This window comes from Cnephaeus nilssonii, assembly GCF_951640355.1.
Source record: "Cnephaeus nilssonii genome assembly, chromosome: 13".
In the NCBI taxonomy this organism is placed as follows: Eukaryota; Metazoa; Chordata; class Mammalia; order Chiroptera; family Vespertilionidae; genus Cnephaeus; species Cnephaeus nilssonii.
The window spans coordinates 60,445,784-60,469,303 of record NC_137084.1 but is presented as its reverse complement, the minus strand read 5'-3'; the positions used below and the strand labels follow the sequence as shown (position 1 = coordinate 60,469,303).

The 23,520-nt window shown below is 37.7% G+C and overlaps 2 protein-coding genes across 7 annotated transcripts in view; one reads left to right on the top strand and one right to left on the bottom strand.

Annotated features, from left to right (window-relative positions):
- Window positions 1–3,966: 3,966 nt before the first annotated feature.
- On the top strand, window positions 3,967–13,035 carry TAF1D (TATA-box binding protein associated factor, RNA polymerase I subunit D). Its single transcript, XM_079787136.1, is given in 8 exon segments — window positions 3,967–4,298; window positions 5,931–6,061; window positions 6,348–6,732; window positions 7,993–8,168; window positions 8,482–8,542; window positions 8,834–8,932; window positions 8,938–12,524; window positions 12,903–13,035. Coding segments are annotated over 6 exon segments (813 nt in total). The 5' UTR covers window positions 3,967–4,298; window positions 5,931–6,002; the 3' UTR covers window positions 8,971–12,524; window positions 12,903–13,035.
- Window positions 13,036–14,489: 1,454 nt separating this feature from the next.
- CEP295 (centrosomal protein 295) overlaps window positions 14,490–23,520 on the bottom strand; it is a 64,424-nt gene continuing 55,393 nt past the window's right edge. For 2 of the 6 annotated variants that reach the window (XM_079787130.1, XM_079787127.1), the window contains 6 exons: window positions 16,181–16,312; window positions 15,328–15,412; window positions 15,047–15,199; window positions 14,858–14,951; window positions 14,672–14,771; window positions 14,490–14,594 (listed from right to left, as the gene is read on the bottom strand). In XM_079787130.1, the coding sequence (XP_079643256.1) occupies window positions 14,556–14,594; window positions 14,672–14,771; window positions 14,858–14,951; window positions 15,047–15,199; window positions 15,328–15,412; window positions 16,181–16,312 (603 nt within the window). In that variant the 3' untranslated portion in view covers window positions 14,490–14,555. Of the gene's footprint in view, window positions 14,772–14,857; window positions 14,952–15,046; window positions 15,221–15,327; window positions 15,413–16,180; window positions 16,313–23,520 lie in introns of all 6 variants that reach the window. The other 4 variants (XM_079787128.1, XM_079787129.1, XM_079787126.1 and 1 more) reach the window with 3 other exon arrangements.

Sequence of the window (23,520 nt, the reverse complement as noted above, 5' to 3'; positions counted from 1 at the left end):
TTGATAATGGGCCCCAAGTTCTATATAATTATAATTCAATGATCTCAAACATATTTAAAAAAATATATATTTTATTGATTTTTTACAGAGAGGAAGGGAGAAGGATAGAGAGTTAGAAACATCAATGATGAGAGAGAACCATTGATTGGCTGCCTCCTGCACGCCCCACACTGGGGATCAAGCCCGCAACCCAGGCTTGTGCCCTTGCCTGGAATCGAACCCGGGACCCTTCAGCCCGCAGGCCAAAGCTCTATCCACTGAGCCAAACCAGTTAGGGCCTTAAACATATTTTTAACTGAATAATCTATAATTGCTCAGGAATGAGACATTTTAACTTTTTCTTTAGAAATAATTTCAGATCGACAGAAATACATATAAATAATTCCTGTATACTCTTCAGCTAGATTTTCCAAGTGTTTAACATCATACTTTCTTTACCATACGCCCAGCAAGTACTAATTAAGAACATTTCAAAATCTGTTCAATTAATATAATTTATTTATGATGAGGATAATGAAAGCATTCTAGATATTTCTGCTTCTAGTACAAATAATAACGACTCAAGTTTAAATTCAAAATATATCCTAATTTTACACCCTTTACTATCTTTAAAAAGGTCTGTTTTTTTGGTTTACTTTTTCACCAAAATAGAAAGCCCAACCCTGGGGGGGTTATAGACTGAATAATTGGTTTGGAAATGTAGAACTTCAATCAAGCCAACAACCCAGCAGGCAGCGTGGTAGTGTGTGTTTAAGTGGGAGCTGAGGGGTGATGAGAGAAAGGGATAGAAAGGTTCTGCTATAAACTCCGAGTGGCTCCAGGACCGCTGTGGGCCATATGGAGGCACCCAGCATTTACCTTTCATACTCCATTGCTGAGAGTCAGTGGCCCAGAAGTAGGGTCTAGAGATGGGAATAGAAATACTAGCAGGAACCAGTTGGATAAATGGAACTGCAGAAACAATACCTAAATGGGTGAATGAGCTATGGTAACCAAGCTGATAACGATTTAACTGCATTTCATGTACCAGACACTATGTTAGGCACTTTACAGACATTCTCTCAAAACCTCTTACAAACCATGCCGATGTCCTCATTTCATAGGAGGGAACTGGCTAGAGAATACAGTACTTACCTGACACCACACAGCCATTATAAGTGGCAGAAACAGAATGCAAGCCAAAGCTAACACACTGCAAAGCCAGAACTCACCACACATGCCAGTTAACCAGAGAAGGAATGACACACTTCAGCTCGCAATAAGGAAGAATTTGTATTGAGTGACCTCACAGCATTCAGAGGATACCTATGATGATCTCTTTGCTTTGTTTCCCGCCCCCTAAACCCGTCATCTCTTTAAAGATAGGGCTGTTTCTCACATCTGACTTCTATTAAAGAACAAATTCAAATGAGTAAATTTGAGGATCTAATTGGCTTTATTAAGAGATCTGTGCACCAGGCCGCATCCCATCCAGTAAGTAGAAGGGTACTCCGAGAGTTGGTACCTAAATGGAAGGTTTTTCTAGTCAGAAGGGGGTGGCAGACAAGTTATTAGCAAAAGAAAAGAAAGGATTATTTTTAGGCCAAGTCCTATTCTTTTGGGGTGAAAGGACAGGAGGGTTGTTTATCAAGCAGATTAACTGAGTAGTTTTGATCTGTATATTCTAGATGGATTGGTTTAACATTTATCCTGGGAGAGGCTGAAACTGCAATTAGGTTAGTTATTAAGTTTGGGTTTGGTGAAGGGGCTTAGCAAAAGTGATTCCATTCTGCCCTGTTCCTTTTTTTTAAACTGTTCCAAGTACCTAGTAAACAACTGGCGGAAGTTCAGCCTCAATGTATTCAACATTTACAATGTACCAGACTCAAGGCCCTGGGACAGGGCTGGCTTTACGTGTATATAACTCGTGTAGCTACACAAGGCCATATGCTCAGAATGGCACTTGGTTTAATTCTCGGTTGTCATTTTACATTTGAACTTTTGTTTGAGACTGATAGGGCAATGGAGCTTGCATGGAATGAGAGAAGAGAGGTGCAGTGTGCATACCCACCATCATTCCTAATTACCCCCTTCCACATGAAGTATTTGTGAACCTGGGTAAGCATAGAATTCTGGTGGACCCATGATCCATGGGGTTTAGCGGGATTCAAAGTCCCTCAGTTCCATAGTATTGACAGAGTGTAATTGAGGAAGAAAAATAAACAGGTGAGTTTGTCTCATGCATTTTCTGCTGTTCTAGTAAGAACAGTATATGCTTGCATGCATTACGAAGTACAAATTGTGAAATTTCAATGATTCTGCAAATGATTTAACAAATGTTCTTATATATTTTTTAAAAATATTTTTGATTTTTTATAGAAAGGAAGGGAGAGGGATAGAGAGTTAGAAACATCGATGAGAGAGAAACATGGATCAGCTGCCTCCTGCACACCCCCCACTGGGGATGTGCCTGCAACCAACGTACATGGCCTTGACTGGACTCGAACCTGGGACCTTTCAGTCCGCAGGCCGACGCTCTATCCACTGAGCCAAACCAGTTAGGGCGTCAAATGTTCTTATATTTGTACTAGAGGCCCGATGCATGCATGTAATGCGTGCAAGAGTAGGCCTTCCATTCCCCAGCTGCTGACACTAGCTTCCCTCTGGCACCCGGGACCCGGGCTTCCCTTGCAGTCCCAGCTTCCTCCGGAAGGATGTCCGGTGTGATTAGCATATTACGCTTTTATTATTACAGATTTAAAACTGGAATTGCACAATATAAGGAATGGTAAAAATCATGTTAATGTAAACTTAAAATTTTTTTTAGAGTAAATTAAATCGCAAATGAATGCTAATAAATAATAGCATAATTAATATTTAATAGCATGATTAATAATGCTATCAATAATTAATAGCAAATTAACGTTATTAATTAAACCACCATGACAGGTCAAAAGAGAACTACAGAAGAAAGGAAGAGCTTATATTTGGGTGTGCTACAGAGTAACACTGGCTTCCAGTCAGTACAAAGGTTCCATACTTTGAGTGGCCATCAAAGCATGATCATTTCACAGCTTATATTTTAGGACCTTTAAGGATACTTTTCCCGATTTTTGAACAAGTGACCCTGCATTTTCATTTTGTAATGAGCCTTACAAACTACATGCCCAGTGCTCTCTAATACGGCAGTGGATGGGACATCCATACCTGTCCTGGAGCTCACAGTATTTCATAGACTGGACATGCCCACAGGATCAGACTTTTTATGCCTGGAACTGTTCATTATTTGGAACAAAACTGCATGAATAGACCAGATTACCTTCTAGGTTTGCCTAATCCTGCGATCACACTAACTAACCTAAGACTAGACAGGTTAACTGGCTTATCATATGACTCAAGAGGTCTGAAAATGCACAAATCAGACCAGCTTATTCCGTTTTGTGACTGCTTTGGGGAAGAAACCCCACCAAAACTAAGCTAGTTTCTAAACTGGTTTATGTTAATACTCGGGAACTAAGGGGGGGGGGGGGGCTGAGAAAAGGAATTTATCTCCAGTGATATGTTAACCAACTCCTGGGTGGCTGACCCCACTTTAGAGTTAAAGAGCTAACAGAAGTCCAAAGGTGGAGAGAACTGGGTGCCCTACGCAGCAACACTGGTTCCAGTACAAAGGTTCCATATTTTGAGTGACAGTCAAAGCAAGATCCTTTCAGTTAACACAGAAGAGATTTTTGAAGGCCAAAGTAGACCCAATCCCACAGCACACTCTAGCACCACACACACCCACTCACCCACGCCCTGGACGCCAGATCTGCAAATGCGAGACCACCGGGAACCAACCAGGCTGTTTCCTCGCACTTCACACCCTTTCTGTTCACTTGGCCGCACAATTTCTTTCTGTCATTTGCCTAAATGTTCTTGGCTATAGCACTTACCTAATCGGTTAGGGAAGCCTGCACCTAAACCCTGCCTCAGGCAACCCCGCCTCCTCTGGGTTAGGAGTTCAGGCTCCGCCCACTCGTAATCGCCCCTCCCTCCGCGGCCACCAAAGCGGCGCCTCCCCTACTCCCGCCTCTCGCGTTCTTTCGGGAGCTAAACTGTTATCGCGAGAGTTTGGCCCCGCAATAAACTAGGTCTCGCGGTTGGCTCAGTCTTTTCCTCCGCGCACTTGGCCGACGTCGGTTGTTTCGTGCTACCGCTGAGGTTGGGCCGTTCCTGGGTGCAGGCTTCCCAGGCCTGGGTTGCGGGTGGCGAGTACGCCGCTGAGGCCCTCACCGAGCCGGCGCTTGGTGGTGCAAGCCGCCTGCGGACTTACACGGGTAAGGAAGAGGACAGTGCCATCCGGGCCTGGTGGTTGAGGGAGGGGGTGCACCTCTAGCTTTCCCCAGCCCCCCCACCCCCGCAAAGCTCGCGAGGTTCGAGCCGAAGCAGTCAGGCCTCAGGGTGGAGAGACACAAACCACAATTACAGTGGGTGTGATCCAGTGTGTTGGAATTGTAGGCGATATAGACAAGTACAGGTGTTCTGGGCTAATAAATACCAGGTAATGCTTAGGCCACGTTCTGTGCCTGAGTTTAGGGGTTTCCTGAGATAGTCACCCCAAGGTCAGGTTGTGGTTAGAGAGGCTTTGTTCGCGCCGCGGGGAGTGCACTGTCAGGCCACGTGGCCTCGCCGAATTTTGGAATAAGGGACACAGAAATGCTTTCTACGTAAGTTTCCGAAACCGTGACTTTTGAGTTAATTACATTTTATTCTGAAAATGTCCTAATAACATTTAAAAAAATGTTAACCTCAGATATACCACCAGTGCCATTGGACCCAATTTTGTTGAATTTTATTTTTGAGCATTTCATGACATAGTCTGATTTTGCATTCAAACTACAATAAAACCCTGAAATTACTATGTGAGTCCATTGGACATTTTGGAAAGTCTAAGATAAATGTGACCTTATTGATTGCCCTTTATTTGAAATACCTTTATGTTAATTTTAAGATAACTTTCATCTTTACTCATTGGTCATTGTCAAGTACGTTAAACACTGAAAAATGCAAAAGTGGAAGAATGATGACATCCTCTGTAAGGGCGAACCACTATTAATTTCTCATCCTTTAATTTTACTTTAAGAGTTGTTTTTACTGATTTCAGAGAGGGGGAGAGGGATAGAAACATCAATGCCTCCTGCACACCCCTACTGGGGATGTGCCCTTAACTGGGAATGGAACCGGGACCTCCTGGTTCATAAGTGAGTCACCCTGGCTGGGCTTTATTTTTAATTTTTAATTATTTCCCAAAACTACTGTAAAATCTTCAAGGAATTTTAAAAAAGGAAGATACAGGACATCAATGTTAATAGTCCAATCGCCTCATTGAATTTGAGAGAGAATTCAGAACTTTTATTAAATTACTAACCATAGTAACAAAAAGGTATACCAAGAAAGGTTTCATAGTGATTTTGTTGAATTGGTATGAACGGGAAAAGCCACAAATGAAAATCCCAGACCAGGAGTTTAAAAATGGTGTGGTGGACTGAAAGTAAGTTATTTTTCCTGGTATACTGAGGCTTGCTTTGTTCCCATCTGCTTTTGGAAAATGGCTTTTGGGCCATTAATTGCACATGACTAATGATAAAATTACATTTTTTCCTGTTGCTGGAAAGATGTTTGATATTTTTTGGGGAGGATGACATTTTCTAGAATCTTGATCCACTGGATAGCATTAGAGGCACAACTGAAAGATACAACCCATCAATAAAATTTCTAGATTTTAGAATTTTTTATTTGAAATTGATGGTTCCTACAGGAAAATACGAATGGCTTTGTAAATGATTGTGCCTTAATTTACATATAATGATATAATCTGCATAAAATTTTGCATTGCTTGGATACTAGCTGTTTGTGCTGGCACTTGTTCGGGGAAACTAGACATAATGTCCTGTATTTTATGTTGTCAGAAATTTGGTGAAAGCAAAGAACAAGTGAGGAATAACAATTTCGAGACAGCAGACTGGAAGAAGATATCAGGAATGGATTCTCCGGACTACATAACAGTATCTGATTCAGCTATGGAAATTGAAAATCAAAAGTAAGTGCATTTTTTATATCAATGGCAACTGCCAGATTTTCACTAGAAGACAATAGATTTGATGATAATGTTTACTGTACTTGAATTACCAGGAAAGCATAAATCCTTGTAGATAAGGAGTGGTGGTAAAGGTAATTTTCAAGGATTAGGAAAGAATAGAAAAACCTGGTTGACACAAACCTGAGCAGGTTTTCCTGCTTCCGTCCTTGGAAGAAACGTACATTACTGGTAATAAGCATTTAGTCATATAAAGAAGATACATTAATTTTCCCCTTTTTTCCCCTAGTGATAGCTCTTCCTCTGGTAGCAGCTTATTTAAAACTCAATGTGTTCCTTCCTCACCTAAACGGAGGCAAAGAAATCCTATTAGGAAATGTGTTCAATCACTTGAAAGTGTTCAAGCAAGAGATTCATCCAGTGACTCATCTATAGAACCAAGACCATTGACTTTAAAAGCTATTTTTGAAAGATTCAAGAAAAAGAAACCAAAGAAACGTAAAAAGAGGAAATATAAGCCAACAGGAAGACCAAAGGGAAGACCAAAAGGAAGGAAAAACAGTAGGTCACAAATAAGTAAGAAACAACTTAAAGTTACAAGACCTCAGTTCCCATTTGTAGAGTCAGAGAATGGAAGAAAACCATTACCTTGGAGAAAAATTTTAACCTTTGAGGTGAGTTAGTGTATGTGGGTACCCATAGCTAAAGTGCCTGAATTGGTATGTTGATCACTTAGAAATTAGATGTACCGGACTTCAGCTCAAACTTCACTTGGCTACTAGGTGAAATTTTCACAGGTGTACTTAGTGGCTAGACCTGTATATGAAGTGCTCCAAGGCTGTTCCTATAAAATCCCTTGATCGCATCCTGTCAGGTTTTTTTTTTTTCTTCTGTCAGGTTTTTAACATCCCCAAAACTCAAATGGTTCCCATTTGTAACGTAGGTCAACGCCCCCACCCCCCAAAAAACAACAACAACACAGAGCACTCCTTCTGTGTTCAGTGATTTTAGTAGGTTTCGTTTTCTTATTGACAGTGAGCATTCAATTTCTGACACAATTGCCTGATAAATGCCTAGTACTTAGCAGTATACTCTTACTGTATTTGATTTAATGTTTGCATAATTTTTAATTGCTTGATTTAAATTCTGATTTGAGGGGATTAATTAGTTAACTTTTTTAAAAAAATTTATTTCAGAGAGGAAAGAGAAACATCAAATGATGAGAGGGAATCATTGATTGGCTGCCTCCTGCACAACCCCCTACTGGAGCTTGCAACCCAGGCATGTGCCCTGACCAGGAATTGAAACGGCGACCTCCTGGTTCATAGGTCGACGCTCAACCACTGAGCGAGCTACGCCAGCCTGGCAGTTAACCTATGTTTTAAGGTGATTATAATAAAGCCTCAAAAATTTGCTTATGTGCGCCCTGGATGGCTTGATTTAAGTGGTTAGAGCATTGGCCAACTCATACACTGAAGGGTTGCAGGTTTGATTCCTGGGCAAGGGCATGTATTTCAGTTGCAGGCTCTATCCTGGTGAGGGCTCGTGCTGGAGGCAACCAATCCATGTGTTTCTCACATTGATGTCCCCCCACCCGCCCCCACACACACCCTTATTTAAAAGCAATAGAAAAATAACCTCGGGTGGGGGTTAAAAGATTGTTTATCTGCATTTAAGTCTTTGGTAATTCCCAAACAACACAAGATTTGTTCTTGGTTGTACCAACTTTGGTAAGTTTGATAATTTTCTAGGTAGCAGTGAGTTCTTTTTACAGTCAGCATTTGTTGTATTACATGAGTTGCATATGGCAGAGTAGTTAAATCAAGATCACTGAGAGCTCTTTTGGTAAGGGAGTCCTTGCTGATTTGAAACACACCTCTGTTTAGGGATGGAGGGAAGTATTTTGTAAGGCTGTGATTTTTTCTCATTTGTAGCAAGCAGTGGCAAGAGGATTTTTCAACTACCTTGAAAAACTGAAGTATGAATACCACCTTAAGGAATCCTTAAATCAGATGAATGTTGGTGAAGATTTAGAAAAAGAAGACCTTGATAGTCGTAGATATAAATACTTGGATGACGATGGATCGATCTCTCCTATTGAAGAGTCAGTGTAAGTTTAATCACGTCAAATTTTTGGTCATAGGTTTTATCAAATGTTTTTAATGTTAATGCTCATTTATCCTTATGCTTTTAATTTGCTCATACTTTAATAATGATGGTAGCAAAGATACAATAGGCCATTTGGGTTATTACAGTTGAGCTCTATGAGCTTGGCACATGACAGCCAATTTTGGGTGTTATGCATGACAATGTAATTTTCCTCCTTGGCTAGTATTGCTATTTATTTTGTGTGTAATAATTATATAATATACTATTAATTGGGTTATAGAGGATTTAGTCATCTGATATTTTGAATATTGCAGAGAAGAGGATGAGGTTGCTACAAATCTTGAACGTGATGATGAATGTGATATCAAATTGGTGGTAAGTGACATTTTTATTCTATTTCCTTTTGGGAGGGGGTCTCAGATGGTACAGGAAGAATTTTATGCAGTAGTTACTGTTCTATAGTCCCTGCTTAATTTTGGAAAGGCTTTAATAGTTGGTGCAGGAAATGCAAGAATAAAAATGTTTTTTGGGTAGTTGAGTGTGACATGGACTTTTCAGTAAATTGGATTTTTAACATCTTATATGTTGTCTCCAGAACTCAGTTATGTGTAATTAAGAAAGCAATAAAGTTTTAGTTATTGCTTAATATTGGTATCTTTTATGCAGGAGAATAATTATTTCATAATAAGTTCTGAATTACCAAAGAAGATGAATGTATATTTAGAGCAAGAACATACTGAAGACGCTGCTTTGTCTAAAAAAGAGTATAAAGTAAAAAAAACATTGGACAGAAGACAGAATGACCTGAAAAGGAGATAGGAATATGAATGTCAAGGTAAAGAGACTAGAGAAAAAGAAACTTTACAGAAAGTAATGAATATATATGCCAGTCCAGTGATAAAGCTGCCATGGTGAAAATAAAAAGAACCTCTGAACAAATTTGAGAAAGAAACGGTTACAGAATAAGAAGTAATTACTAAGAAAAATTGAAGTGAAATTGTGCATGTACAAAAAATTTGAGGCTTTCATAGCAGAAATAATCTGTTGTAAAATAATAAAGTCCTACTGCCTGGCCAGAGTGGCTCAGTTGGTTGTCATCCTGTGCACTGAAGGGTTGGTGGTTTGGTTCCTGGAAGGGCACATAACCTGGGGTGTAGGTTTGATCTCCAGTTGTCGTGTTTAAGAGGCAGCCAATGGATATTTCTCTCCTTTCTCTTCAGTATGTCCTCGGGTGAGGATTATATAAAAATAAAAATTTTGAAAGGGTCCCACTGTTTTTGCCTATACTTGTTTATGTCGGCCTAAGAGCTTAAAGGTATCATTTGAGCACTGAATCAAAGTATAGAGCTTGTAATCCTAAAAATCAAGTCTTATCACTAATGAATGATAACCAGTCACCCTTCTTAGGATATCTGAAACACTTATTTTTATCCCAGTTTTATTCAGACAAGTGATCTTGATTGTCAGTGCTGATAAGAATTTAATAATTCCCCCTTCTTAACAGCCTGGAATATTAACTATGATTTGTCTTTTGTCGCCATAAATATTACCGATTATATTGCTAAATATACTGCATTTCACAATAGCACTTGTGTTTGTTTTTGTAATTTGTGGACAAAAACTACATACAGGTGCTAAAAATAAAGCCTCTTTTGCAACCCAGAACTCATTGTTCAGTATGAGTTTTGATACATATAAGAAGGAACATGATACCTAAAACACTGGTTCCAGGACTGTAGGATTAATAATTTAAAAAGCATAGAATACAAGGGAAATATCAACTATACTGCTTTAGTATTTTAATTTTGCTGTTGATAACCTGTAACAAAGTTGACTTTTTTTTTTTTATTAGGGTTTTATCTTGAACACAATATCTGGATTTATGTCTTACTCTTTAGGTGAGTTTTTGGATCAGATTTGTTTAAATGTAGCACATTGTCAGATAATCTAAATCTCCACAGGTTTCATTATTAAAAGAAACTTTGACCCTTTAACTTCTGATTAGGACACAATTTCAGAAAATGAATCTTGGGAATCACCATTATATAGGGATACTGTGCCAGCCTCACTTTACTTGCAGGAAAGGGTCCCAAAGCTGGAAGTTGGCCTATAGAGGTATATTTAATACTAGAATATTAGAAATGACTACACAGGACACGACTTTATAAGTTTAGATGGTATAAAGTTTTCAAATGGTAAGAACATAAATATAAAGCCACATTAAAACTTCCTGTATTTTTATATTTGATAACAAGTAGCTAAGGAGAAGATATTTCATATAGATCTTCATTTCTGAGGCAAAAATTACGTTAACTTTACTGTGTAATCTGGGAATTTCATAGGTGAAAGATGGCAGTACCAAATTCATAAAATATCAATAATTTATACATGTATATTTCTCCTTTGGGTTATCTAGAGTAGCTGCTACTTGCCATTTTTTTTGGGGGGGGGGTCAGTATGTACTTCCTGAGCATTGTTATTAGAATCCTTTGTGATCAATTTTATGGGATAATTTTAAGTTTATTACAAATTTGAAGATGTTTGACTATTTTTATAATTTTGTTTTGCGTTCAAATGGTTGGAGATTAGTTCTCATTGTCTTCCTATAGAGACTTAGGTTTGCTTATGCCTTTTAACCTTTTGCACTCACGGTTAGCATCGGTAGCAGCTCGTATGTCAAATTGTATTGAATGTATCAATAATTTGAAATATAAAAAAATCCAAATAAGTTTGTATGAAAAGAAACTCCAGTTTTTTATTCTACTGCTGCACTTTGTAAAATCTGGGGTATTTAAAAAATTAAATCCCAAGTAGAATAAAGGAATCGAGAAAAAAGCAAGTGCAAAGGGTTAAAATGTGTAAATGATTGAGGTCTATCCCGATGGGTCTTTTTCTGTAGACTTACGTCGTTGGAAACGCCTCATAGAATAAGTATGTTGCTTCCTTTATTCACAGAACTATTTGTTAGATCTGTGGGAAGGAGTTACAAGACAGCTGCTAAAACTGCAACAACTTAATAATCTTTCTAATTTCTTTAATCTTAGGTATTTTTTTATATCCTGAAGATCTGTACTATTCTAGGGAGTGATAGCTTAGGTAAGTTTTAACTGGTGACAGTGTGACAACCTTAGGGTACCATTGCAGTTCAGATGATGAATTTAACTGTTCAACTGCTGAATGATACAGACATGAACTAAAACATAATTCTGACAGCTGAATATAGCACTGTATAAGTTTTAGTTTTTAATCACACGTTTGTCAATCTTGTTATTTGATGTTTTATCTGTAGGAGTGAAGATTTGCACTTACTCATGTTTAGCGGTAAGTGGAACACTTAATTTCTTTTCCTTTATTAAGGACTCAAAGTTGTGAAAAAATGCAATTTGTGAGTAGAGTAAGTCCTCCCTTAACACTATCAATAGGTTCTGAGACTAAGTGAAATGATGTATAAGGAAGCCAGTTTGACAATAGGCTAAATGATGAGAGAAGTACCTATGGCATCTCAACTTGATAAGGACGCCTTGAAGAAAAGGATGTTAATTCGAGGACTGCTGTACTGCATTCCATTACTGTTGTGACTAATAGTTGTTTAGGTATAAAGCAGAATTGCCAATATCTTGGTGAAAGTATTTGCCATAATTGTATTTATACACAGAATTGGGGGGGAGATGAAGAGACTGCATGTGTAGGGGTACCAAATGAAAATGTCCCCTCCCTTTTTGCACCCTTTTATTAAATGGACAGTTCCATATGGTTCATCCTAGTAATACAGACTTGGATATGTTAAAATAGCAAAGGAATTCCACCTAATAACAGTTTGAATAGTGGTAACCTTTATTTCTACTGCAGAGGATAATGCATTAATATGGTTGCCTCATTGAAATGACAATTAGAAATTCGCTTTTTAAAACTTCTTTATTGTTTAAAGTATTATAGATGCTCTCCCTCTCCCCCTCACCAGCCCAGGCCTTCACACTATTGTCTGTGTCTATCGGTTATGCACATAAGTTGTCAGCTGGTTATCATGCTTCTGGATCTGTCACAATGAGATTTAATCCATAGATACTTAAAACAGAAGTGTTTATAGTTAAGTCATAATGCACTGCATGGTATCTGCATTCAGTAGTTTATTCCTGCTGGGTGTTCAAAGGACAGTGCAATATAAATTCAGTATCTGGCATCGTTGGTTTTCTTGGCTTTGTGCATGTTAAACCTGGTATTTTTATTGAGACATTCTTATATTTCTTACTGTTCAGTTAGACATAAGTAATCTTCAGTAGGAACTAATACTTGTCTTTTTCTAGGGTGTCTGAAATGAAAAAAACCAGGCAGATCCATCTGTTCAGACCCTAACCATGTAAGCCTTTCTATTTCTGTTGCTTCTAGGGTTTTCTTTCCTTTATCGATAGCAAGTGTCAGCAGGAACTTCTTCTATACAGATGTCAAAGCCTTTTGCATAGTGTACATATAAGCTTGAGAAAAACTTTTATAAAGCCTCATTCTATATGAAAATGGGCACTGTTTTTGTGTACTGTGTCCAGAAATTTGTTAATGTGGCTACATTGAGACACAGGTTATGCTTCCATCACAGTAATTTTATTACAGTGGTGACAATGAGACCTGTAACATTTTTGAGTAGAGTAATAAGACTTCAATTTCAGAAACAATTAAGGAATAGTATATCTTGCATCACCTGCTAAAATAACAATGTTTTTCTTAATATTTTAACTTCTAGGGCCCTAAAGTAAATTGCTTGAGGAAATTAGTTCCCAACGATTATAGGTAAGATTTTAATTTTTTCCTTCAAACTCCCTCTTAGTTTACAGGAGACTTAAAGCTCCTTTTAAAACTTCAGTATTAATGTCCTTGCATTTATTTACTTACTACAGTAGCCCATCCTGGTGGCTTATTACTCCCACAAAAGAAGATTGGACATTAAAGAGGCCGACCACTATGTTTGTACTGTTCACCAGCATGATGTTATGATGATGGGCAAAATGTTCAACTGCTCTGAATGAGCTGAGTGAAAAATAGCCATCTGAACATCTATCTACATAATACGTATTTTAAAACATGAAAGCTCTAAGATAAACATTTCCTACGAGAGTTTTATGAATGGAAATGGATTAACCCTTTGCACTCGGTTGCTTTTTTCTCGATTCCTTTATTCTACTGGGGATTTAATTTTTAAAATACCCCAGATTTTACAAAGCACGGCAGTAGAATAAAAAACTGGAGTTTCTTTTCATACAAACTTATTTGGATTTTTTTATATTTCAAATGGAATCAGAGTATAAAAAGAGCTGCTACCGATGCTAACCGTGTCGAGTCACACTTGACATCCGAGTGCAAAAGGTTAAGTCTTATTTTAAAAATAGATTTGTTCCCAATATTTAATTTGATTGAAAAGTTGCTTATTCCACTTATTTTCAGTTTCAAGCCTGGAACTTTCAATATATGCTAGTTGGGAACTGGTTGTCAGGATACTTTGGACCCTAATGAAATGTATTTTGAAGAATTTAATCAATGTTAACAAAATCTTTCTCCATAGGTGCAGAGTTTTTGAAGCATGTCGATATTCAAGTGTAGATCAAAGAAGCTCAACTAAAAGAATTGTGGCAAGTTATTTGTCTTTATCTTATCCCACACCAAAGTATAATGGTCATTACCAAGGCTTTTAGAATGCAGTTTCTCATTTGCCGTGGACATGACCACAAAACATTTCCCCAATAGGTTTTTTTCCCCTGCTATGTTGATAGCATAGCATTCAGCCTACTGGGAACATTTTACTAACCTTAATTTACATTGCCAGATCACTGTCCACTATAAATCTAACACAAGCTATAGGAGGTTTTTGTAATAGCCGTTGGTAATCAGCGAGATTTGATGATAGCCACCTTAGATGTCCATACAGCTTGTGATCATGATAATCTCTATTCCTGTTATATAGGACAGACCGAAATGACATCAGGATTGAGCATAAAAGGTATGTACACGTTAGAAAAATATTAATTTATAGGTCATTTCAAAGAGAGCTTATGGGACTAAAACCCAGGAGCTCTTAACGCTGTGACCTAAAATTGAATTTCTCCATAGGATATAATAGACACTCAATAGTGTCTATTTTGTCCTGAAGAGATATATAATTTAGCTACTCATATCAGTGATTGGTGAGGTGGGAAAGTAAATAAAATTTTCCAAGTTTAACCACTGCCTACTCTTCTTTTTTTTTTAGGGAGTAAGATGATTAAGACTCAAACTCAGGAGGAACTAAGGCAGTGGAAGAACTAAGAACATCTGAAATTCCTTAAATAAATAAGTTTATTAACTTTAAATAATTGTGCCTATGTTACAAATAATAAAAGCCTTCTATACTTTTTGTAGAAAGTCAGCATGTATTTTTGGCTCGAAGTTTCTCTAGTGTTTTCTGTGGAGGGAATAAAAGTAAAATTTAGTTTCAATTGTGTACCTTTGACATGAAAAACCACTTTGCACCTTACTCACCTTATGAAATTCTTTTGCTCTAGCTCTGTTTTGGGCATAAGCTTCTTGTTTTGCTTTCTCTTCCTTTTGCCGTTTTACTTCAGCTAACTGATTGTGTAACCTGTAAGAAATTTATGTGGAATTAAAGACAAAAATGTGAACATTATTAATATAAAAGTGCACACACACACACACACACACATATACCTTAGAGTCCTTTGGTGCTTGAGGGCCTGTGCAGTCTTTCTATCTTTGGGAAGTGACACTCTAACTTTACTTTTTAGGCCACTCACAGGTGAACCTAAGCAGAGAACAAGTATTATGAGCCAGGTTCAAGTAATTTGATAAGCCAGATTCCCTTTCTGAAACTGATACCAAATGTTTTTGGGAACTTACCTATAGAAAGTGTTGCCTTAACTACTTGGTTTTCATGTATTTTATTCCTTATTTCTTTCTGTCTCTGGCAGGATCTCTCTATAAATGATTTTTTTCTCTTTGCAAATGCTTCTTGTAAGCTTCCTGGTGCAGGTGTAAACTTTGAGAGGGTTTCTGGTAGAAAAAAAGTTGAAGCTATTTTCACCTCATTGAGCAACATGCAAGCTTGGAACTTCAACTTGAGTAGGGAACTCCCACCAGCCCTTGGGTTCACTGACCCATTTCAGATGTTGAAGGCATACCTGCAGATACTGCAGCTGTTTCCTCCACAGAATGGTCTTGTGCAGAGTTTTCTGTTTCTGGTACAAGAGGCAGAAATTCACTCTCCTAATTGCAAGAAAGTCACAGATGAAATCTTAAGTATAGCAAAGTTTAGCTAAACCCTGTTCAGCTTTACGATTGACTTTTTCTGGCTAGGGAAAGTCTTGATTTGGCCTGGCCAGCTGTACTAGAGAATAATGACTAGCTTTCCCCCGAAGCCAAGCCTACTTTCCCATCTACTCTAAAGTTTCCCTCTGATTACCTGTCTGTCTGATTAGGCATCATTCCACAAAAACAATCAACCTGGAGCCCTTACTAAATTAGAATTTATTATGAGCCAGGCAAACAAATGGTTTGCTTGTGGTGGAAAAAGGGAATGAGAATGTGGACTTAATAGAATAGCACTTTTTATATCCATTTCAGTTCTAGACTAGATTTCCTTATCTTGCTGCCTCAGCTTTGGAACAATTCAACCCAAGCCTGAGTGAAATCTGGAGCATCAGAAATACATGTATTTAGGAGCATTTGAGGTCTTCGCTGTCAATGTCACCAGTTTCTGCATGAATTTGTAAAAAAACATTTAGGACTATAACACAATAAAATGTTTTTCAAGGGGGTGGTGGTGATAGGCTTTTGCATTTCCTATCAACTGTCAGTTTCTGCTCGGAGCACAATAAGCCGCCTGTTCACTAGCTTATTACACTTGCAGAAAACCACAATATGGAGAAGAGAATTAGTTTGCAGATAATTCTAATGGAAAAAAGAATGGACTTGTGAGTTATGTTCCCCAATTCTTGGCTATGGGTTGCTGTATCAAGTGTATTTGACATTTACCTGATAACTTTTTGCCTCATCCTTTTCTTCTATGGATAAGTTTGCAAAATCCATTTCAGTAATACTGATGTCACTGGTGCTTACTAACGTAAGTTCTGGTTCTTCCATTATACCATGGCCAGACTCTGTCTCCTGTGCAGTAAAATTAAAAAAAAATATCAAGAAAACCATGTCCAAAAGTAATGGCCTTAAACCTTCAATATGTGAAAATTTACATTCTGGAGGAAGAACCACAACAAGTAGCAGTGCACCCCTACTTTTAGAAATACTGGAGGACTCGGATGGTTGAAATAATGTGATAATTGAGAATATCTTCTGCAAGGATTACACACCCAAAGGATCACAGGCCTAGCCAGATGAGTACAGGTTAACGGGGAACCAGAGGGTACAGCCTGTCTAAAGGGAGTAGCGCTAATGGGTTGAAGCCAAATGTAGGCCACTGCTGCCAAATTAATTTCTTAAGGGAAATACCATCCTTTAAAAACTAAACAATTTACAAAGAAAATTCAAAAGCCAAATCATGTCTGGTCTAGATGTTGACAAGCAATACTATATTCAGGTAATGAGTTGAAACAAAATAGATTATTGCAGCAATTTTCAACTGGTGCACTGGCTAGTCAGGCACTGACCTCTTTGCCCTTACAGACTGTCAAATAAGAAAATGACAACAGCCAATGCACAACAAGCCATCTGGTGTGAAGGAATCTAAATCATACCATTTTTATTGATCAGATCCACAAAAATAAATTTTTTGGTGTGCCTTAGAGTTTCAGTAATTATGTGTGCCATGAGATGGAAAAGGTTGAAAAATCACTGGATTGACTCAATGCAGTGCAATGGAGTCGAACACTGAAAGTGCTGAAGCCTGGGCTGGTCAACATTCCTCAGCGAAGCTGAGAAGGGATATGAGGAAAATCTTTAGTAAAATTCAGAGATCTCCAAATTTGGAGATTTCTGATGATTACAAAATTGGTTATCTCGGTATATTAACAAGTAGCTTTGTTGTTTCTCTTGAAATTTGTTTCAAAAGTCCCTCTGGGTTTGGACTTCTATGCTGTTTAATTTTTTTTGTTGAATATTATTTTGTCCTTTTCTGCTTTTGACTGAATTAAAATTATTTTCTATGTTTTCATATTTTATTTTATTTTTATTTTTTTTCAGCCTTTTTTTTTTAATTGAGGTATTATATGTGTACATATCTTACCATTACCCCCCCCCCACCCCACCCCCACACATGCCCTCACCCCCCAGAGTTTTGCGTCCATTGTTTATGCTTATATGCATGCATACAAGTCCTTCGTTTGATTTCTTATCTACCCCCCCTCTCCCTAACTTTCCCCCTGTAATTTGAAAGTCTATTTGTTGCTTTAATGTCTCTGTAACTATCTTTTTGTTCATCAGTTTATAATGTTCTTTATTATCCATAAATGAGTGAGATCATGTGGTATTTTTCTTTCATTGACTGGCTTATTTCACTTAGTATAATATTCTCCAATTCCATCCAGGTTGCTGCAAATGATGAGAATTCCTTCTTTTTTATGGCAGCATAGTATTCCATTGTGTAGATGTACCACAGTTTTCTGATCCAGTCATCTGCTGACGGGCACCTAGGCTGTTTCCAAATCTTAGCTATTGTAAATTGTGCTGCTATGAACATGGGGGTGCATATATCTTTTCTGATTTGTGTTTCTAGTTTCTTTGGATATATTCCCAGGAGTGGGATTACTGGGTCAAATGGGAGTTCCATTTTCAGTTTTTTGAGGAAACTCCATACTGTTCTCCACAGTGGCTGCACCAGTCTGCATTCCTACCAGCAGTGCACGAGGGTTCCTTTTTCTCCGCATCCTCGCCAACACTTGTTGTTTGTTGATTTGTTGATGATAGCCATTCTGACAGGTGTGAGATGGTACCTCATTGTTGTTTTGATTTGCATCTCTCAGATAATAAGTGACTTTGAGCATGTTTTCATGTGTCTCTTGGCCTTCCTTCTGTCTTCTTTTGAAAATATTCTGTTTAGGTCCGTTGCCCATTTTTTTATTGGATCATTTATCTTCCTTTTATTAAGTTGCATAAGCTGCCTGTAGATGTTGGAGATTAAACCTTTATCAGTGCTAGCATTTGCAAATATGTTCTCCCATGCAGTGGGCTTTCTTGTTGTTTTGTTGATGGTTTCTTTTGCTGTAAAAAAGCTTTTTATTTTGATGTAGTCCCATTTGTTAATTTTCTCTTTAGCTTCCATTGCCCTAGGGGCAGTGTCAGTGAAAAAGTTCTTTTGGCATATGTCTGAGATTTTGTTGCCTGTGGATTCCTCTAGTATTTTTATGGTTTCCCGTCTTATGTTTAAGTCCTGTATCCATTTTGAGTTTATTTTTGTGTATGGTGTAAGTTGGTGATCTAGTTTCATTTTTTTGCATGTGTGTGTCCAATTTTCCCAACACCATTTATTGAAGAGACTGTCTTGATTCCATTGTATGTTCATGCCTCCTTTGTCAAATATTAATTGAGCGTAGTGGTTTGGGTCGATATCTGGATTCTCTATTCTGTTCCATTGATCTATATGTCTGTTCTTGTGCCAGTACCAGGCAGTTTTGAGAACAGTGGCTTTGTAATACAGCTTGAAATCTGGTATTGAGATCCCTCCTACTTTATTCTTCTTTCTAAGGATTGCTGCGGCTATTCGGGGTCTTTTTTTATTCCAGATGAATTTTTGGAGAGTTCTTTCTAGGTCTGTGAAATATGCTGTTGGTATTTTGATGGGGAGTGCATTGAATCTGTAGATTGCTTTGGGTAGTATGGACATTTTAATGATGTTGATTCTACCAATCCATGAACATGGTATGTTCTTCCATCTGTTTACGTCTTCCTCTATCTCTTTTTTCAGTGTCCTGTAGTTTTCCACGTATAGGTCTTTTACCTCCTTAGTTAAGTTTATTCCTAGGTATCTTAATTTTTTTGGTGCGATGGTAAATGGGATTTCTTTTTTAGTCTCTTTTTCTTTAAGTTCACTATTGGTGTATAGAAATGCCATAGATTTCTTGGCGTTAATTTTGTATCCCGCTACATTGCCGAATTCATTTATTAAGTCTATTAGTTTTTTGATGGAATCTTTTGGGTTTTTTACGTACAATATCATGTCATCTGCAAATAAGGACAGCTTCACTTCTTCTTTTCCAATTTGGATGCCTCTTATTTCTTCTTCTTGCCTAATTGCGGTAGCTAATACTTCCAGTACTATGTCAAACAGGAGTGGTGAGAGTGGGCATCCCTGTCTTGTTCCTGTTCTTAGGGGAAATGGTTTTAGTTTTTGCCCATTGAGTATGATGTTTGCTGTTGGTTTATCATATATAGCTTTTATTATGTTGAGGTATGATCCTTCTATTCCCACCTTGTTGAGAGTTTTTATCAAGAAAGGGTGTTGGATTTTGTCAAATGCTTTTTCTGCATCAATTGATATGACTATGTGATTTTTATCTCTCAATTTGTTTATGTGATGTATCACATTTATTGATTTGCGGGTATTGTACCATCCTTGCATTCCTGGGATAAATCCTACTTGGTCATGATGTATGATCTTTCTGATGTATTGCTGGAGCCGATTTGCTAGGATTTTGTTGAGGATTTTGGCATCTATGTTCATGAGGGATATTGGTCTGTAATTCTCTTTCATTGTGTTGTCTTTATCTGGTTTTGGTATTAGGGTGATGCTGGCTTCATAGAAGGAGCCTGGAAGTGTTCCTTCCTCTTGAATTTTTTGGAATAGTCTGAGGAGGATAGATTTTAGTTCTTCCTTGAAAGTTTGGTAAAACTCTCCTGTGAAGCCGTCTGGCCCCGGGCTTTTGTTTGCCGGAAGCTTTTTGATGACTGCTTCAATTTCGTCCATAGTTATTGGGCTATTGAGCTGTTTAGATTCTTCCTGATTGAGTTTTGGAAGGTTGTATTTGTCTAGGAATATGTCCATTTCCTCCAGGTTGTCCAGTTTGTTGGAATAGAGTTGTTCGTAGTATTTTGTAACAATCCTTTGTATTTCGTCAGGGTCTGTTGTTATTTCACCTCTTTCATTTCTGATTTTGTTTATTTGGGTCCTCTCTCTTTGCTTCTTGGCGAGCCTGGCTAGAGGTCCATCAATCTTGTTTATCTTTCAAAGAACCAGCTCTTGGTTTTGTTGATCTTTTGTATTGTTTCTTTGGTCTCTATGTCGTTTATCTCCGCTCTGATCTTTATTATTTCTTTCCTTCTGCTTACACTGGGCTTTTCTTGTTGCTCTCTCTCTAACTCTTTGAGTTGTTTGGTTAGGTAATTTATTACCATTGTTTCTTGTTTTTTGCAGTAGGCTTGTAGAGCTATGAACTTCCCTCTCAGGACTGCTTTCGCTGTGTCCCATAGATTTTGGATTGTTGTGTTTTCATTGTCATTTGTTGCCATGATGTTTTTTATTTCTTCCTTGATGTCTTTGGTAACCCAGTCATGGTTTAATAGCATGCTGTTTAGTCTCCATGTGTTTGATTTCTTTGGGTTGTTTTTATTGTAGTTGATTTCCAGTTTTATGCCACTGTGATCTGAGAAGAAGCTTGATATGATTTCTATCTTCTTGAATTTGGAGAGACTTTGCCTATGTCCTAACATATGGTCTATCTTTGAAAATGTCCCATGTGCACTTGAGAAGAATGTATATTCTGTGGCTTTGGGATGAAATGTTCTGAAGATGTCGATTAATTCCATCTGGTCTAGTGAGTCATTTAGGATTGATGTTTCTTTGCTGATTTTTTGTTTAGAGGATTTGTCCAATGGTGATAGTGGGGTATTAAAGTCTCCTACTATAATTGTATTGCTGTCAATCTCTCCTTTGATATCTTCCAGGAGTTTTTTAATGTATCTTGGTGCTCCTGTGTTGGGTGCATATATGTTTACCAGAGTTATTTCTTCTTGTTGGATTTCTCCTTTTAGTATTATGAAGTGGCCTTCATTATCTCTTGTTATGTCCTTCACTTTGAGATCTAATTTGTCAGATATAAGTATTGCTACCCCAGCTTTTTTTTCATTTCCATTCGCCTGGAAAACCTTTTTCCATCCCTTTACTCTCAGTCTGTATGCGTCCTTTTTTTTGAGGTGGGTTTCCTGTAGACAGCAGATATATGGGTTTTGTTTTCTTATCCAATCTGTTACCCTGTGTCTTTTGATTGGGGCATTCAATCCATTTACATTTAAAGTTATTATTGATAGGCACTTATTTGTCACCATTTTTATTCTATACCCCTGTGTTCCTTCTTTGCTTCCTATTTCTTTCTTTCTTTCTTTCTTTCTTTTTTTTTTTTTTTTTTACAGCAGACCCTTTAGCATTTCTTTCATTGCTGGTTTGGTGGCGATAAACTCCCTTAGCCCTTTTTTGTCTGTGAAGCTCCTGATTTCACCTTCAATTTTGATTGATAGCCTTGCTGGGTACAGTATTCTTGGATTGAGACCCTTCCTTTGCATGACTTTGTATATTTCATTCCATTCCCTTCTGGCTTGATGAGTTTCTGTTGAGAAATCAGTTGCTAGTCTGATGGGGGTTCCTTTGTATGTAACTGTCTGTCTCTCTCTGGCCGCTTTTAAGATTCTTACTTTGTCGTTGGTGTTTGCCAACTTAATTATAATGTGCCTTGGCGTCGGTCTTTTGGGGTTCATTTTGCTTGGAACTCTGTGAGCTTCTTGGATTTGTGTGAGTTTTTTCTTCCCTATATCAAGGGAGTTTTCTGTTATTATTTCTTCTAACAGGTTTTCTATTCCTTGCTCCGTTTCCTTTCCTTCTGGTACCCCTATTATCCTTATGTTGTTTTGTTTTGTGTTATCCCGAAGTTCCCTTAGGCTCTCCTCATGCTTTCTAATTTTTGTTTCTAGAAGCTGTTGTAATTGGGTATTTTTTTCCATCTTGTCTTCTAGCTCACTTATGCGGTCCTCTGCTTCTTCTAGTCTGCTCTTGATGCTTTCTATTGAGTTCTTTACAGCAGCGATGTCATTTTTCATTTCTTCTTGGTTCTTCTTCATTTCCTCTTGGTTCTTACTCATATTGTCGAATTTGTCTTCCATCCTTTTCAGCCACCTTATGACCATTTCTCTGAATTCTTTCTCTGATAGGTTGTTTGCCTCTAGTTTGTTTACTTCCTTTTCTGGTGATGCCTGCTTCTCTTTCCTGGGGGGGCTAATTCTTTGTTTCCCCATGGTCTCTCTTCTCCGGATGTCTGGTTATATAGTTCTCTCTCTCCGGCGTTGATTTAAAGGTACAAAATACAACACAACCAGGCACAACACACAAGGCACTAAACAGAATTGTATTCACGATATTAATAACCTCCAATAAAGGTAACCACCAGAGAAAGCCAAATTAGGGAATAGGAGTGGAAGAGGGAGAGTAAAAAGAAAGAAAAAAAAAAAAAAAAAAAGAGTGTGAATCTGAACTTGGGGAAGAGCAGTAAGAAAAAAGAAAAGAAAAATGAGTAAGAGAGGCAAGAACAATACTAAGAGAGAAAAGGGGAACAAACTATATATATGGGGAGTAGACTCCACTAGAACAACCACTAAACCCAGCAAATTCCAGCAACACGAGCCTGGAGATTAATACCAACTGCAACAGCAACTCTTATCAAGTGAGGCAAGAGAAAACAAAAGTAATAAAAAAAAAAAAAAGCAAACAATAGAACCAACCAACCAAACAAAAAGTATAATCAAAACAATCTCATAAAAAAAGCATAAAAATTCAATCTAATCAACATTCAAGCAAACAACAACAAAAGGCCAGAGAGAAAAATAATTTTTTTAAGGGGAAAGGTTAGGAGGAGAGTGATGGCAAAATGTTAGCGTTGAGATAGGGTAAGGGAAAGATGCAAATAGAATGTAGGACACTAATCCCAAAATAAAAGAAAGAGAAAATCTAATGACATTTAAAAAAAAAAAAAGTAAAATAATAGCAATAATAATGCTGATTGAAAATAAAAATGTAATAATTAAAAAGGTGAAAATCGAGGAAAAAGGAAAAAAATTTTTTTTCTTAAGTAAAGATGCAAAAAATGAAAATAAAAAAATTAGAATAAAAAAATTGAAAAAAAAATTGAAAAAAGAATTAAAAATTAAAAAATAGGAAGACTAAAATGTGCAGTAGCGGCTGTCATTCACTTCCTCTTTTATTCTGTTTGGTATGCCTGTTTCCCAGTCTGGGCGGTATTTCAGTTCAGCTTCGTTCCTCAGCTCCTCCGTGTTGTAAGCCAATCCTGCTTTTTAAGCCGGCCGTGTCTTAATTTCTCGTATTTATTTTTGATTACACCAGAGACAATTAGCGTTTCAGCCCCTGGGTGGCAGTGTTTCTG